We start from the raw sequence: 17,737 nt of genomic DNA, 5'->3' as shown, positions 1-17,737 counted from the left end.
CCTAACAGTTTCAGCATTGCTGAAAAGTCTAAGTCTCAAGTCTCCTCTGAGAGGTAAGGCAGACCCTTAGCTTCAAACCCCTGAGCAAATGAAAAGAAAGTGAAACACTTCCAACATTCAGTGGCACAAAGTAGACATTTTTATTCCAAAAGTTACAAACGGGGATAGAAAGGAATGGTCCAAAAAACTTAGAAAAGTCCAAACTCCATCAGGGCAAACATTAAATCCCACAGTTCCATGTCTAGCATCCCTGGCAATCTGTAGCAAGTTACAAACTCCAAAGGGCTTGGGTGGCTCCACCCCTAAGCCCTGCTGGCGGTTATAGCTCCCGAGGCTTCCCTCTGGGGCTGGCTCTGCTCTCTCCTTGCAGTTTTCCTCAGCTGATCCATGCTCCTGGCTTCTCCAAACTTCTGGGGTCTCCACTGTACCTTCAGCTTCACACTCACAGCTTCACACCCTGCCCTCTCAGGGGCTCCCTGCCTGGCCTCCCAGGCCTTCTTCTGAAATCTGGGTGGAAGCCTTCCTGACCCCTCAACTCTTTCATTCTGCATCCACCTAAAACCTGCACCACATGGGTGATGCCAAAGTCTGCTGCCAGCTGGAACAGTAGCCAGGCTTCCTCTTCTCTTGGCTATCGGGGTCCAATGTCCATGAACCAAATCCAGAGGAAAACCTTCCCCAGGCCTCCGCCATTCTGGAATATGGTGCTCTGGGGCTCTCTTCGCAAAGCAAAGTCTCACTTTTGAGGCTGCAAAGGGTGGAGTCCTACTTCTTTTGATGTTAAAGAAGCCTCAGGCCATCTTTTCTATTCTCCTGTTCCTTCTCAGCAATCAAGATCTCCTCTGCTCTATCCTTGCAGGCCACAACTTTACTGGAGCTTCCTTTCTGGGTGAACTAAAAATGTTTTAAATCACTCCGCTGGGCTGTTTGCTCTTGATTCTCAACATAGATCTGGCTAAAAGCCCCCAACAGTAGCCATGCCACCACCTCAATATCAGACTGCCTTGAAATTTCTTCTGCCAGGTTAATTAGTCCATTACCCTTAATCTCAGTATCAGGCAAAGTCTCCGAGTATGAGCAAAATTCAGACAAACTTTCTGCCAAGGCATAACACACATTGTCTGGAGTCTGCAACCAAGACAGCCCTTCTTCCCAGCAGAAACCTCCCGAGCCTGGTCTTTACCGGCTTTCTGGTCTTCTGAGCTCTGAACAGAATCTCCCATACAGTTCAGCCTAAGGTGTTCAAGCTCTACGTTTTCAGCTGGCATCTCTAAACCTTTCCAAACTCTTCCCACAAGCCATTCCCAAAGGCTCCTGAACCATATGGTCAGCTATAGTCACAGCAATGAACCCACTTTTCTGTTACCAAATTCTGTTGTAGTCAGAGTTTGCAAGGGAATACATTTATTACAGGACACATAATTTATTGGATTATTTTATAATATTTACCCAAAAAGTCAAATGCAGAGGAGTGCAAGAAATCTTTCCATGCACTAGAGATCCAAAGAATCCAGCTGAGGGCCTGGATCCCACAGCAATGTCCCACACAAATCCAGCTAAAGGCCTAGAGCCCAAGTCAATGTCCTCCCCAAGTCCAGCCAGAGGCCTAAAGCCCATGGCAATGTCTCATGCAAGTCTATATTGAGGTTCTGCACTAGAAAGACCCAAAGGCCAGTGGCGGAAGCTAGAAAGCGTGCACCGGTGGGGTGAAGGATCTGTGCCACAAGGCTGAGGGATCTGCACCAGAGTCAGGAAGCAAAGCTCAAGGTGAAGACCAGAGCTCCCCTGATAAGAACAGCAGCCATTCTCAGCAACAGCGAAGACCTGAATTCCTCTTACAGGAACAGCCAAATGCACATCAGGAAAACCAGCCACAGCAAGACTCCCCAGGAAAATCAACAGCACATGATCTTCCCCTACAGTTCTCTTTTTATGCTGTTGGCAACAATTCTCAGGTGGGTCTTCCATGCTCAAACTATGCTGACTCAGTTTAGCTGGGCGTTCCAAGTTGACCATTAGTTAATCCACCACAAGCCACCCATGATCAACTTGATAACAAGATATATTTCCTTAAACCATAGTCTCCGGTGGCAGACAGACCCTCTGAACTCTTCCTCACCCAACTCTGTGGGTGGGCCTTGCCAATCTTGTAAATTCATATATATTTGTATATCTTGTGTAACATCTGTTTCTTTAGTAGATACTGAGTGATAAAAATTTTGGTACCAGGAGTGGGGTGGTGCCAAACCAATCAGCGGACTGATTTAATTATCACATACTCTTAATCCCAGCACCACACACTCTAGATTCAGCCACCTTTGAAAAAGCTCCACCTATGATCACATGAGGCTTTAGGGCGGTACATCTAGACACAAACCATAACAAGCACCTACTGTGTATCGTGCGCTGGAGATCCAAACATGAATGCATCATAGTGTCAGCCCCAAAGCATCCTCAGGAGTGGGACACCAAGGTTTCAAGACCTCACATAGGCAAGGTGCCTTGGTGTCCTCAGGGTACAGAGTCGCCTCCAACTTCTAGAGGGAGAGTGCTGCACACTGGAGACCCTCAATCTGTGCTTTTAAAGAGGAAAGAGTGGGACTCTCTAAGCACCAGAGGTGGAGAGAACATTCTGGTGGAAGAAAACATGAGTGTAAATAAATGAAGACAGCAGACAAGGTGGAGTGGGGGTGGGGTGAGGAATAAAGCCAGGTGGGAAAAGAGAGAAGCAAAAGCCACAAGGGTAGATTAGTGGGGCCTCCTGTGTCATGTTATTGGGCCTTGACTTTGTCCTATATGCAGTGAGGCATCACTGATGAGCTTGAAGCAGAGAGTGACACACTAGATCGACATTTTAGAAGATGGTTTATCTGGCAGACTAAAGGCTGGGTTTGAGGGCAGGGCTAAGAAGCTGGAGACTACTGTACCAGCCCAGGACAGGATGCTGAGGGCTTGAGCCCCAGGTGTCCTATGAGGGCAGGCCTGAGAGGACAGGGGTGAAAGCCATTTGACTGGTACACAAAGCAGATGAGCCAATCCCCCAGGCCCTCTGCAGAGGGCAGAGCAGTCTTTGGAAGCTAGAGAGAGTCACGGTCAGCAGGTCAGAGGGCAGAAAGAATCTCTAAGAAGGGAAAATAGCAGGAAAAAATCACCTGTCGTCAGGCCAACTGGTAAATGCCAAATCCACAAATGGGGGCAGGGTGACAGCACACAGGTCGATACTCAGCAATTCAGAGAACAGGATGACCAGCCAGGGCAAAGAAACAACAAGCCCTTATGTTTGGGAAGGGAGTTGTGTTTATGAAGCACAACAGCACTGGCAACCTTGGTCAGATGATTCTACATTTCACCATTGGGAAAACAGAGGCTCCAGAAAGTTGCTCGTGTGCCCAGGGGCACAAAGCTGGTGGTACAGGAAGGTGCTAAAAATGAACCTCAATCCCTAGAGGCCAGTGTATCTTCTGGTCACACTGTCTAGACATCCTCTTCTCAGCTTCTCTGACCTGGGGTGTCTGTTCCAAGGGTCTGACACTTGGTCTTTCTCGGATTATGTCAGAGGGTGCACATGGCTTAGTGCCGGAGGGCTGTGCCACACAGAAGGAGCAACTACTTTGTGGGCTGTAAATTGAATGAAGTCACCTGTCCACTTAATAGCTATCCCGTTCTTTTGGAAACAACAGGGGTCTCTGAGAATTGGGGGATATGGAAGCTGTCCATCCCCTTCTCAGCCTGGGGGCTTCACAGTAAAAGCAGCTCTGTGGGGCATGCAAAGAGGCATGAGGGCAGCTTGATATTCACTTTTAGGGAAAGGGTTACTGTGCCCTTGCAGCTCAGCAGCAGGGCCAGCTGCAACAAGTGGTCTAGGTCTGAACATCCAAGCTACAGACACTCGGCAGCCAGCTCTTCTTTCAATTCTTTTACTTGGCTGCGTCTGGGACAGTTACCTGTTATCATTTCAGTCAGCTGTCTGCCTTGAAGAGTGCTCATTTCATCAGCAAAATGCCTTTTCATTATCCTTTAAGACAACAAACTGAGCTCTTGGTATAACTTGTTAATAACCTTGAAAGCTCTGATTGGTCTTCAATATACCCTGGAGAATGGGCCACTTAGCAAACAGCCTCAGAGCACTCAGATGTGCTGGTGTGGGTCCAATCACTTTGCGCTTAGGCCATCTTAACCCCCATGGTAGCAACCCTCTAGTTCATATCAGTATGATCAGGACACCGTGGCCCCGAGGAGAGGACTGTGGCTGAGGCCTGTCTGCTCGTCTCTACCCACAGTCACGTGCACATTGGTAAGTGGAAGACAGTCACCCAGGCAGCAGTGGTTTTGCAGGGCAGCCTGAGAATGGAGTGAGGGGTTAGGGTGAGGGACAGCTGTCCTGCGCCAATTGTCAGCACACACTTCACACCATCATTCTTCAGACGTGCCTTCCCATGCACCTGCTGTGCTTTGGGGTTGGCCTCAGCAAGGAGTCAGCTTTGTGGGTGTCTGTGGATGTGCCTGATTCAGCTCTCTACAGAGGCAGAAGCTCCTGTGCATCACAGGATCCCATGGGACCCAGCACACAATGGCTTCTCCTGAAATGAGTCATTCAGCTCTGTGCATCTATTGTTGTTATTGCTGTTATTGTTTCCGTTCTTGTCTAATGTCTTTTATAAAAATTTCATTGCTTCTTGTTTTGTTTTTAAAATTTCACTGACTATCATGCCAATTTGGAGAAAGATATATAGTGTCCATAAGAAGTATGAAATAAATTACGTAATATAAAAGAAGAGAGTAAGGTAAAGTAAACAAATGAAGGGCCTACCATGTGTCAGGCACTTTTGCATATAGCACTTCATTTAACTCACACAAAGCTTACTTAAGATAGACTCAGAGAGGTTAACCAACCGTCCCAAGATCACACAGCAAGTAAATGGCTTTCTCTTGGCACTGTCTGATGCTAATCCAGGATTTTGCTAGTACAACCCAGAGCTAGCATGCAAATGCGCTTTGGGAAGATGGCAAAGCCAGGCAGTGTCTGGAAGCACATTTTTGATATGTGCTCAGAGGTCTCCCTTCTCCAAAAGTGAAAAGGCTTTTGGAAACATCACAGCATACTATACTCAGAAAGCCAACAAGTCTAGACAGGAAGAGACAATCTCAAGACCCCTCTTCTCTTTCAGGTTTTCTATTACATCGAAGGAAGGGGGTGGGGACTTTCTAACATGCAAAATGTATGCAGAATTTTACTCAAAAATGTTTAATAAATCAAAGATGCACTTAGAACAAGAGGCATCACAAGCCCAGGTGATGGCTCTTTGTAAGCCTGGAGATCCAAGGAAGCAGTCTGTGCTGCGCAGAGCTGATTGATGGGCCAGGAGAGATCAGGAAACTCTCTCTCTCTCTCTCTCTCTCTCTGCCACAGACAACCACTGAACAGAGGAAATTTAGAATGCAAGCAAAGACTGAAGCCACACTGAAAGATTAAAGCCAAGAAACAAGTACAAATGGGCAGATCAGTTACTGCGTGACAGTCCTGAGGTGCTTGATTCCTACGAGGCGGGGCTGCCCTCAGGGGCTGCACAGTTGTGCACCTTCAGTGGTTCTCACACCTTTCCAGGGCTCATAGATCACAGCAGCTAGAACTAGAACTACCCATGACTCCAGGCCAGGGTTCACATGCCAAGAGAGGTGTCTCTGAATTTGGAGTCCAGGGCTTGGCTGAGAGCCCTGGCCAAGAGAGGGGAGTCTGTCTTCTGATCAAATGTGACTGCCCATTGTTACTCCATCCATCCATCTCCCCATCCATCCATCCAACATTTATGTATTGCTGCTCACTTTATACCAGGTCCAGAATGAGGGGATGGAGATACAATGAATGTGACAGGCATGCTCCAGGATTTGTGGGGAACAGTATGTGATAAGGACACAAGATGCAGCTGGAGAAATAAACTTGGGTCATATTAAGCAGGGTCATGGTAGGAGTCCGGGGTTTTATTCAAAGTGCAAAGGGAAAATACTGAAGAATTTTCAATAGGGATGTGCCCTAACCTGATTAAGTGTGTGTAAAATGAATGCTACTGAATATTGCAGAATGGGTTGAGCAAGAGGCAGGAGTAGAAACAGGCAAAGTGGTGGTGGGGGCTGCTACAGGGAAGGGGTTGAGGGATGCTTGAACTTGGGTGGGAGCAGCAGAGATGGAAGATGCTGGAAAGATGTGAGATGCATTCTGGAGGTAGACACAAGCATGTGATTTGGGTTTGAGGAGAGGAAAGAAAGGAAGAGATCAGTGATATTTCCAAGCTTCCAATTGGCAAACCATGTGTGTGGCCTGGGCCGTTTCATTCCCTCCATCCCCAGCTGGCAATGCCTGAGCATCTGCTGTGTGCCGGAGACTCAGCACCAGCTTCTGAGGATAGAGCAAATGTCATGGGTTCATCTGGGCCTCTGACTGCCCACAGAGGGGTGTGCATCCCCTGGCCATTCCGAAGGGGAGCGTGGAATTGAGGAGTTTCATTGTGTTAGTCGGGATCCCTACTCTGTCTACCCAAGTCCTATCTCTGCTCGTCAGGATGTAAGGTTTTTAGAAAATCAAAGTTGACCTGGAATTGACCATCAAAGAGAAAAATAACTTTATTTTTCTATAAAGTTGGCTTAAGTATGATGTAAATCATGCCAAATGATCACATTTCTCTTTTCCCTTTGGCCAATAAGAATTCAAGCTCTAAATCTGCAGCTCTGTTTAATAGCTGTGCAGAGTTTATGGCTTCCATAATGGCATCCTGGTTTTCTCCTTGGCATTGATTAATCTAACTGAACATCTGTCGTTGCTGCCAGAGGATCAGCCTGGCCACGTGTGTGGCTCCAGCCATCTCTGCCTAGACATGCATAGACTAGAGATTTCATTCAAACTCTGGCTGAGCCACTCAGCTTTCCTGAATCGGGACTTGATGTGAGGGTCACTGAACTCGCCTCAAGCTGCCAGTGGCTATGTGGTGTGCTCCCAGGTCCTGCCTCCAAACTGAGCACCTTTCCTTCAGCAACTGGCGTGGGATGCTGTGGGCTCTGCTGAGTTCCTCTCTGAGAATTACCCTCCACAAAAGAGAGTTGACCAAAGCCATGCCCCTTCTACAGGGTCCCCCATATCCAGGGATGGGACATCCCAGGACAAGGCGCAGCCCGCTTCACTCAGGTCAGGACAGTGACTCTCTGCAGGATGGACCTTGCTGCAATGATACCGCACCCCAACACTCCTCTGCCCATTCGTCCATCCCTGCCTCCCTCCCTCCCCCATGCTGTGGATCCTAAGAGCACTCTGCTCCCAGCAAGCTTCCTGTGCACAAATACCAGTGACTCTATGCCCCAGGACACCCGGCCTAAGACAGTGTGGCTGCTGTTCTCGGAAGGACACGATTTCTTCAAACAACACTGCATGCATGCCAGCTCAATAAGTGACAGTGAGGAAGGGGAGAAGATGGGAGTTGTTAGGCAATGCACAAGCTTTGCTTTTGGATAAATTTTCCTCTGTAAGTGCTCAGATGGTCCCAAGCCCCAGGACTGCACGCGGGACAGTAGGACTTCAGATCCTGGCCCTATTTCAAGTTACATGGGCTTGGCCAAGTTAAAAACCTTGCTGAGCCTCACTTTCTATAACTGCAAAATGGGCCAAATCACCTTTACTGTAGTTAAGAAGAGTGATAGGAAGCCAGTGTGGTGGCACATGCTGGTGATCCCAGCACTGAGGGAGGCTGCAGCAGGAGGATGGCAAGTTCGAATCCCACCTGGGCAACTTGGCAAGACCCTGTTTCAAAATGAAAAATAAAAAAGGGCTGGGAATGTAGATCAGTGAAAAGACCCCGGGCTCCCCAGTACTATTTTTAAGAAATGATTAATATGAGCTGAGGACCATAGAAGAGCCTGAAATACAGAAGCTGCCTGGTGAATACTGTTTTCCTCAGGGGCAGGGACATCCTGGAGTCTCGTGGGTCAGATGATGCTGTGTGCATCCCAGGGTGTTTCCTATGCATATGATTGTATGAAGGGGCTCGGGGCCTTGGGCCAAGTGGGCAAGGTTACTCATCCCATGCCAGGTCACCAAGGCACTTCCTCTGCTCCTTCCCCTCACACTAGGGGCCCCTGGAAGTTAATGGATCAGGCCGGGGCCCACGGGAGTAATGGGAAAGACCAGTGACCTTTCCCTGTGGTGTGGTGGGATCTTTTTTTTTTTTTTTGGTACGGGGGATCGAACTCAGGTCCTTGAGTTTGTGCAGCAGGTGGCGAAACCACTGAGCTAAATTCTCGGCCCGGCATGGGATCTTTGATCGGGTTCAGGGGTGACCTTAGAAAGCTACCTGCAGATCAACCTCGTGACTCTGAGAGAAGACTGCTGTAGGAAGGCTGCTCCACATGGCTGGGCTTGGTCTTCTTCACTCTCTAGACTGTGGCTTGGCTCTGAGTAGGTGGAATGAATGATTGAATGGTCTGAATATGGTCATTGTCTCCCCCCCCACCACCACCAAAGATGTCTGGCGCTAACCACAGGGAAGGGTGTGAGTGCTTTGTGGGTAGGTTCTGAGGATGTTTTGCAAAGTTCTGCTCTATGCCCGCCACTGCACTAAGCACTTTACCTTTATCCTCTCATGGACGCCTCTCCATAATGCGCTGAAGCAGGAGCTATAGTAGCCCTATTTTATGGGTGAGGAAATGGAGGCCCACAGAGGGTAAATGATGAGTCCAAAGATTACACGTCAGAGGGGATGTGGCAGAGCCCCTCTCTACGTTGAATCCAGACTGCCAAGTTTGATTGCCTCTCTGTGGGCTCCCACAACAAGAATGAGCAGGGAGAGCACCATGACTGCAGAAAAACAAACATAGGACGCCTACATTCAGGCCCAACAATCTGTTAGAAAGTATCCCTGAGCTGGTACATCAAAGGTGGGGCTGTCCAGGGCACTGGGAGGATGTCTTTCCTAAGTGTGGAGGAATCTACCCATTAGAAAACCAGATTCCAAGGCCAGCTATATGGGACAGGAGCTCTACTCATGGCGTGTAACCCAACACATGAGAAACTGTCACCCAAGCTCCCAGAGAATAGAGTGATCTGAACCATCTGACACCCCACCAGAATGAGCACAGAAGGCTCTCTGTTTGGATTTAAAAACTAGAGATCCTAGGTAGGTTTGTTCCAACTCCCCGGATAAAAACATATGACATGATAAACCAGCCCCTTTGTCCTCTTGAATTAAAAGGATTAAATCTTTTAGAGATTTCTGTCCTTTAGGATCAAGCAGAGAAACTTATTGAATTTCACATTGTCATGATAACAAAACTTCAGGGAAATAAAAGACAACGTGTCGGAGGCCTGTAGTTATGAACAGAAAGAGCAAATTGGCCCCCTTCTGCTTGAAATAAAGAGAGGATTACATGACAGGAAAATTAATCCAGATGACAAAAGTGAACAGCAAACTCTCCCGGGTCACTTCCTGTTGACACAGGAAGAAAAGTTTCTGGTTTGTTTTCTGGTTATCTCTTCACCAAGTCAGAAGGTCACTAGTACATAAAGCAGTGGAGGAAGAGTGATTTAGTGATCTGGCTTGCTTGAACGTTTCCATTTTTGCTTTTTACTGTCTGTGCAGATGCTAGGGAGACTCCAGCTTTGCATCCGGAAAACAGCAAATGCCTCCCTGTGTGCTGACTCTTTGACCTTGCTCCACAATCAGGTAACTACCCGCAAAATCCCCAGTCTTCACCAATGACCCTCTGAGCTACTGTTGTCACCCTCCAGTCTGTGGAAACTCCTCACCCATGAGGGTTTCTGTCCCATCACCTTCCACCTTGTTTTTTCTTACTCTTCATTAAGTAAAATGAACAATTTACTCTCATCCTCAACCAGAGCATATGTTCCTCAGGTGTGAAGTTCAGATCTGCCTCCTTCATCCCTATTCCACCAGCGCCCAGCTCACAGGAGCCCTCCAGAGAACACTTGCAGAATATTAATGTCGTATTCATGAATCATTAGAAATGAGCCACAAATGCTACAAATGCATTGGGGTTTTTTTAAATATCATTTTCACATTGAGTGGGCCACCCCAGCAAAGGTATCCCGGTTATAAAATGGCCAATTGACACTTTCAGAAAATGACTGCTCCTTTGTTCATTTCATGCAACATAAATTTACTGAGCACCTGTCAAGTGCCAGGTGTCTATGCCAGAAATTCTATGGTGAGCGAAACAGAAACCTTTCCCCAGGAGCGTCCCATCTAACATGGAGCTGCAGTGAAACAAATATGAAGGAAACAGCAATATGAGAACATCACTGTGACTTTGATAAATGCTATTAAGGCAAAATACATGTATGGCTTTTGAGGAAAAAATGTTTGGGCTAAGACCTAAAAGATGCATACATTGGGTGCATTAACTACACTGACTTTCCCACCAGTGGTTAGGGTTAGCATGAAGAACAGAGACGAGGGTGGAGCAAGGACTGGGAGTATAGGATTAGGTTAAAGAAGAACGTTCTGGAAAAAGGAATAGCAAATGCATGTGTTATAGAAGTCAGATGGATTTGGATCGGAAGGGAGTTCTTGCTGCCTAAAGTAGGGTGGAGTCAAAATAAGTGGAGAAAAGAAAGCAAACTGAAAGTTACCTGGGCAGTAAAGTGACAGGACATGGCTGGTCTCTCCGGGCCCAGCTGGTGAGTGGGGCACTGACTGGGCCTTCTCCCGGGCTGGGATCACTGGGGTCCTCCATCTCGCAGCCTGGCTTCCACAGGTGGGAGCAGCCACTGAGCAGTCTTGAGGTAGAAAAAAATAGAGAGCGAGAGATAGATAGAAAGGAGACAAGGACAATTGTAATATTAAAAATGCACTTTTTAAAAAAAGCCCCCAAACTTTAAGACACAAAAGTTATTCACGGCTTTTTTCCCTTCCAGGAAAAACTCCTAAGAACCTTAAAGACAATGAGCCTGTAAACTAGGCTCCAGGGATGTATGTCTTTCACCTGTAAATTGGGCTCCTTTCTACTAACACCCATCCTCAGATAGTACACTATCAAGAGGACAGCAGTTCTCAGCTTCCAACACATGTAAATGGTTTGCATTTTAGTATAGCCCACCAAATAAGCAAAACTGGACACTTGGATAACCCATCCTAGGGATACCCCCACGTTCCTAAATACATCCAACTCCGGGCCACAAGGGCCTCTCTCCCTCTTGGGAGCCTGCACTGAATTTCTCTGAGTGTGTACTTTTAAACTTCTGCCGAATAAATCTCTATGCTCTTACTGACATGTCCTGAAAACTCTTTTTCTGTGAAGGAAATCAGTGAACCTGCAATCTGTCTCGTTAGTGGGGTGAATCTCAGTCCCTCATCTCCACTGTGGGGAATCTTCTGGAACCCTGTCCAGTGCCAAATGAGGATGGCAGAGGGGGAGAGATGGGTGGGAAGCACAGGTACACACATCACTCGGGTGGTGGCAGCAGCTCAGGGCCTGCGTGTAGGACTCGAGTCTGGAGGACTCCTGGCACTCACATTACTGTGGTGGTCAGGTGTTTTTATAGGGGCTCAAGGCCATGTTATTAAAGAGATCAGCTGTGTCCACAAGAACCCGTGCTTAATAGGTAATTGCTGCTTTTTATAGCCCTACCTACAACCAGTGTAGCTAAATAAGGCACAATTGTCCTGATATTTAAGCATCATGTTTTTTCGCTCCCATTGATCAAAGAAGGACTCCCATGAAAGGAAGAAAATAATTGAAAAGTAAAAACCTTACGCAATGAGATTTAAAAGGAAACTTTTGTAGCCAACAAGGAACTGGAGCCCACACTTCAAAGGGCCTAGAATCAATGTTTGTCAATAGCAGTTTTGCATCCTTTAATTTATCTTTCATGAATATAAAGTGTGATGTTATTAGGAGCCCATCCGTACTGAAATTCTGTTGGAGATGATGAATCAGAAATCTATCGACATTCTCCCCAAATGAGCAGCAGCAAAGGCCTGAGACAGGTGCCTCCTCTTTCATCCTGTGGCCCTCTGCACTGAACGCTCAGCACATCCCATGAGCACCTTTATTTGGCCGCATTCTTTGGAGACTTTCTTCCCAGAAGAGAAACTACCCCATGACTCAGCCCAGCCCCAAAGTTGCCATTTGTTTAATCAAGATAGTTGGTTTGCAAAACATTAAACATTAAACAGTATTTGATGCCTAGTTAATAATTTGCATCCTCTTCATTTGTTCCTGAATCCTTAGAGACTGACATCCACCCCTCAAAGGCATAGACAACAAAAGAAATTACATTGAAAGCAAACCAGGAGGGCTTAACCTGCTGTGATGTTTGCCAGGATGTCTGAGCTCCGGGTTCTGCTGTTAATTGTTCTGATGGGAAAGTCTGCAGATGGGGTAAGTGTTCTTTTCAAATACCTCTGGATGGAGACCCTGAAGTTGGTAGGAAGACCACTCAACTGGGCTGGGAGTAGGGGAAACTTGAGCTGTGAAAGACAGATTGTCATGCTGAAACTTTCTGTCTACAAGATCACACGTGGGCCTATATATAGCTTGGGCTGCTGTCGAGTGATAAATTCCATGGTGATTTATATCAGACATGAGCCCTCTAGGAGCAGCGTCTTCATGAAAACTTCCCCTCAAAGGAGACTGGGTCAAGAAAATCCCCTAATCAATGGGTTGTAACCTGGCATAGATCTCAGAGTCCTCTCTGAGAAGCTTGTGAAAGCTACAGACTCTCTTCCCAGAAAAATAGATTTATGTGCCAGTGCTGACATATACACGGCCAGTTTTCCAGCCATTTGGGGCCCACCCAGGGATAAGATCTCTCATGCTTGGCCTTCCAGGGGAGTCCTGCTGGCTATAAATGCTCTGGCAAAGGATTTGCTTAGATGGATTAGATTTAGGGAGAGGCTTCAGTCAGTCCTTCTTCTCATTTTTCACGACCACAGTGGACTGGACAGGGCAGAGAAGGTGAGCGGGAGCCCAGGGTAGGTTGTGGTGAGCAGGGAAGTGAACAGGCATCAGAAGGTCTCGAATGGGGGACTGAAGACCCTGAGCTAAGTGCAGCCCTTCTGTGTGCCCTCGAGGTCGAAGTGTCGGCTGGATCTCTGTGTACAGGGAAGGAGCACCTTCTGCAGCAACTGAGCCCCCTGGTGGTCCCACACTGGCTGCGGCTGAGGCATGACTGTGGGCCTTGGGTGCAGGAATCAAATCTCAGCTTTGCCACACTGTGGCTGTGGAATGTTGGGCCAGTAACATGATCCCCCCGAGCCTCAGTGTCCTCGCCTGCAAACCGAGTGCTGATCTCTCACAGATGTGGGGAGGCCACAATTAGACGAGGTCATGCATGTGGCTCTCAATAAATGTTAGCTCTTTTCCTTTAAAATTTCCAGAATGAACACAACTTCTCTCTAAAAAAAAAAATCAGAATGCTCCCCACTGTTGAGGAGATGGAGGAAGAGAGTAGGCAGGGGCCAAGAACCGAAGTTACGGTCATAACCTCTGTGTTGTATTAAAGGCCTATGTGTTTTATTTCCCATTTTGTACCATAGAGCATTTCCTGAAGGAAGCAGATTGAATTGTAGATTTTCTCATTAGCATGTTTTTAAGACAACAGCTTCTCTTATTCTTTCAGTAAACTTCTCAGACACCTCTCTTACCCACGTAGTAAGCTGCCAGGTGATTCACTTTGGAAAGGGCTTTCTTTTCAAATCATGACTTGTGTACAGCACTTGATTGCTTGTTGACTGTCTGGGGCTGAGATGTAGCAGAAATCCCACAGGTCTAGAGAAAGGCTGTGGAAATTATGGAAGGCCCACAAGAGGTCCAGAGAAAGTACCAGTCAGAAGGAATTAAGCCTAAAGTTTGCAGGCAAGGAGAAGGGTTGATGCAGTCTGTTTGAAGTTCACAAAAGGATAATGGTCCCAAAAAATCTCTTTTTTATAAGCCCCAGTGAATTTTTAGGGTTAGCGATGAAATTATAAGTCAATAATGGATAAAAGAGAAAATATGAGAGACTGCCTTCGGGCAATGAGCTTAGTCAATTCCAAAGAGAGGATTCGGGGGCTTTGGAATATTTTCTTACCCAGATGTGTGCCAGACAGGTGGTCGAGAAGGCAGCTAGCATTCCATGGGCCTGTACACAGGCATCCGGGGGAAAGTGGCCAAGTAGCTCAGATGCTTTGGAGAGTTTGGGACATCATCAGGAGGCAGAAGCCACATAGCCAGATGTAGTTAAAGATAACAACCAACTGCTACCACATAATGAGGGGTCCTGAGTGCTAGGCCAGAAGCTTTCTGTAGACTGGTTCATCTCCAGCGGGAACCTGAGCAGTAGGCACTGTCACTGTTCCCATGTTATAAACACGGAGCTGGATGACTTGGCTCCAAGTCATGTAGTATAGAAGTAGTGAAGCTGAGCTTTGGGCAGTAGGCTGGGCGCCCTGGCTAAGCATTAGATCTACTTGGTCCATATCACAGCAGGGGCATGGTCCTTCTGGTGGGCACAGGAGGCTCAGACCAGGGTCCTGTCTGCTGGGCGGAATGTGGTTAACTCCACACGCCTCTGAAACTCTCTGTGATGGCTACCCATTGGCAAGACACCAGGGAGACTCCCATGAATTCAGATCATGCAGCAAATATACTGGCTGCTCTCTGGGGTCATCTTTAACTTAGATTTTTATATATCCACTAGTCCACTGTTCAAAGAGATATGGGTCTGATATCATTGCTGTGAACTCCAGGGCTCCCTTCATAGATCTTTCTCTCCTGCTCTACACAGGTTTTTCCATACTAATCGGTTTTGACACCTAGCCCCAGCATAGCTGTGTGTTGTTAGCCCTGCTCTCTGAATTAGAAACCACCCTGGAGGTGCTAAACTAACTTTCTGGCCAGGACTGGGACACAGATCTGTCCAATTCCTTCTCTATCATAGGAGGCTACTATAAGAAAGATGGAGACTGTCTTAGAAATCTCCCTGCTATCCTTCTTAGAATGATTTAGGGCGGTGCACTGGGTAGCTGCAGTGGAATTTGACCTCTCCTAGGGTTAGAAGCCAGAGGATGGCTTGTTGGACCTGTCCTGCTTATCTTGGCCCATTCCCAGAAAGGAGCAGAGACTGGCTTCCCCAAACAAAGACATCTCACCGTTAAAATGCTTGCTTGCTTGCATTTCCGGGCCCTATAAACCCTAGAATCTTCCTAGGTATAGAGCTGCAGTAACAGTTGTACAGACCAAAGGTTGCAGCTTGGCAGCGTGGAGTATACTCTGTGCACAGCCTGGCCTTTATTCAGCCAGAAGCTCAGCCTGCAGAGTGGTATAGGTTTCTTTTAGTTGCCAGGCAGCATTTGGAAATCAGAGCATTTCACTCAAAGATACAGATCTCCAAGCGTTTTAAAAATCGGACATTCTGGTCACACTGGGCTCACACAATCTTGCACAGTACTGTGAGGTGAGTAGCCAGCACTCTGTTATCAGAAGAAATTTGAGTCTCCCAGATTCCGTGGTCCCATCATGCTTTGCACCCTTCCCACTGGACTGCTGTGCATTGCTGTCTGGTTCTGCCAAGGAGAGAGACACGCACAGACGAAGAGACAGAGCGCACTTGTCTGCTATTGCTTGGAAATGCCATGGAAGTGTTGGAGCCAGTTTGGGATGGGCAAGTGACCAGTCTCAGCCTCTAATTGATTCAAGCACAAAAACCCACAAGGGCCACAGAACCAAATAAGTCCTTGGATGGGAAGATTTGAGCCACCCTCTGCCAGGCTCTCAGACCCCAGAAGGCTTTGAGGAGAGGTGGGAGAGGTGTCCTTCTCCCTCTTGCTCTAATCTACACAGAGTCTTCCGGAAAAGGGAGGGATTGATTTTAATTTCAACTTCTCATAAATTTTTTTTTTTTTAAACTGATCCTAAGCATGACTCCAACTCATTAGCTTTGGCGGTGTACTGGTATTTAGGGAAATCAGGTCGCAGGAAATCGCCTGTGTATATAGGCACAGATATATTTATATTCTAAATTCATTAGGGTTTCCTAAATGCAAAAGCAGGTCTGCTGTCACAGAGAAACAGCGTGGCAGAATAGTCGGCAGCCGGCATTTTAAATAAAACATGCTTTTTCTTCATAATTAATATAACAAGGTTTCCTGGCTTAGGGCTTGGCAAAGATCCCAGGGAAAGTGGGGGCGGCGGGGAGGGGGCTGGTGTGACTGCCTGAGACCCAACAAACAAATTCTGGGGAATTGGTGCTGAGCTGGTTCTCTTGCCTTTGCCCCTCCCCCAGGTGGCACTCAAGGATTTGCAAAAAAAAAAAAGAAAACAATTCCAAACTCACCGACAGTAATGGCTCATAATAGTAATAATAGCAGCAACCATTTGTGAAGTCTTTACCACATGCTTCATGTTTAATTTTCTCATTTGAGCTTTCCAACAACCTGAGGTGGGGATCTGTGTCACTCTCATTTCATAGAAAAGAAACTAAGCTGCAGAGCAGCTAAATAATCAACCCAAGATGCACTCAGTCAAACCCATCTGGCCCACACTAGCTTCCCTGCATGTAACTACCATGGTTAGATCATCATGCCAGGCCCAGCCCAAAGACAACCCAACTCCCCAGTGTGGACCAGAGGTGTCCGGCTGGGTGGTGGCCTCAGGCTCCAGTGAGCAGCAGCAGATGAAGCTGGTCCCACTGCAGACCCTGCCCTGCCCCCGAAGCGCTACTTCCAGACACTGAAAGGTGAAGTCCTGCCAGATAACTAACCAATTGCTTCCAAAACCTTAGTAATGAATGAATCAATCTTCAGAAAATTTGCCACCGCCCAAACTAGTTTCTCAATACTTTTGTTAAACAGAATCTCCTTGTCTCCACCTACACTGATTTATTTTTTAAAGAATTGTCTCTCCTATCAATGAAGAATCAAAGCAAAGTGATGTCACTGAATTCTAGCTGCCTGCTGGCCTCAGGCTGACACTGAGCCTGAAGATGACTTCTTGCTAGAGGGGAGATCAGGGTTGTGGAGCACAGAAATGGACCGGCGCCACCCTGTGGCGGGATTGGGAGCGTGACAGTGAGCTTGAGAAGGGAATGACTTTCTCACACCCTTGATGCTATTTCCTGCTCTGGCCAGGTGCCACCTATAGGAACTTAGAGATCACAGTGGCTCACCCGCCACAGGGCAAGAAACACAGAAGTGTGGGCAGCTTCCATGGTGGAGTTGGTCCCCAGCAGTGGGCACTCACCTTGCTGAAGCCTTGGGCTGTTTGCTGAGGCCACCTGGCCAAGGTTAACGTGGAGGCTTGTGTCCATGTGCTGGCCTCAGGCCAGGCCCACTCTTTTGTTTTGTCTATTCATTGGCCTTTTCAAAGGGTTTCCTGGTGCATTATCACATCCAAAAATGAGGGTTTGTGTTTCTCCCCTCTTGGTCTGGGATGACCTCACTCCCTGACCTTCAACCCCAGCCCTCTCCCACCCAAGTCTGTAGGACCCAAGTACCTGGGATGACCCATTTGTGCAGCTGTTTCTCCAAGTGCTTGACCAAAGCGGGACCTACTGCAAATGCTATGCACTCCTGAGTAGCCAAACCCTCTCCAATCAAACATCAGACTGGGTAAGGAAATTCTGACTGAGGAAATGGAGGCACAGGGCAATAGCTGCACAGGAGCAAAGATAACCCTGAGTCCCCCTGGCCAGGAACTTTGTGCCTGAGAGACCTTGGTGTAATCCAGGTTCCAGGTGTGGCCAAGGCCAAGGTCACCT

General features: G+C 47.4%; 1 protein-coding gene across 2 annotated transcripts in view; it reads left to right on the top strand.

Moving 5' to 3' along the window:
- The first annotated feature begins 9,572 nt into the window (after positions 1–9,572).
- The window catches only part of Habp2 (hyaluronan binding protein 2), a 33,832-nt gene continuing 25,667 nt past the window's right edge, over positions 9,573–17,737 (top strand). Inside the window, exons 1-2 of one of the 2 annotated variants that reach the window (XM_004838891.4) lie at positions 9,573–9,704; positions 12,232–12,381. In XM_004838891.4, coding sequence (XP_004838948.1) covers positions 12,313–12,381 — 69 coding nt within the window. In that variant the 5' untranslated portion in view covers positions 9,573–9,704; positions 12,232–12,312. Of the gene's footprint in view, positions 9,705–12,231; positions 12,382–17,737 lie in introns of those variants that run through there. The other variant, XM_087185287.1, reaches the window with a different exon arrangement.

Source organism: Heterocephalus glaber, unplaced genomic scaffold (genome assembly GCF_053883595.1).
Source record: "Heterocephalus glaber isolate CG9 unplaced genomic scaffold, H.glaber_assembly_v1.0 deba00001497, whole genome shotgun sequence".
Lineage (NCBI taxonomy): Eukaryota > Metazoa > Chordata > Mammalia > Rodentia > Bathyergidae > Heterocephalus > Heterocephalus glaber.
Note: the sequence above shows the minus strand (reverse complement) of the source record. Positions and strands in the feature narration are given on the sequence as shown.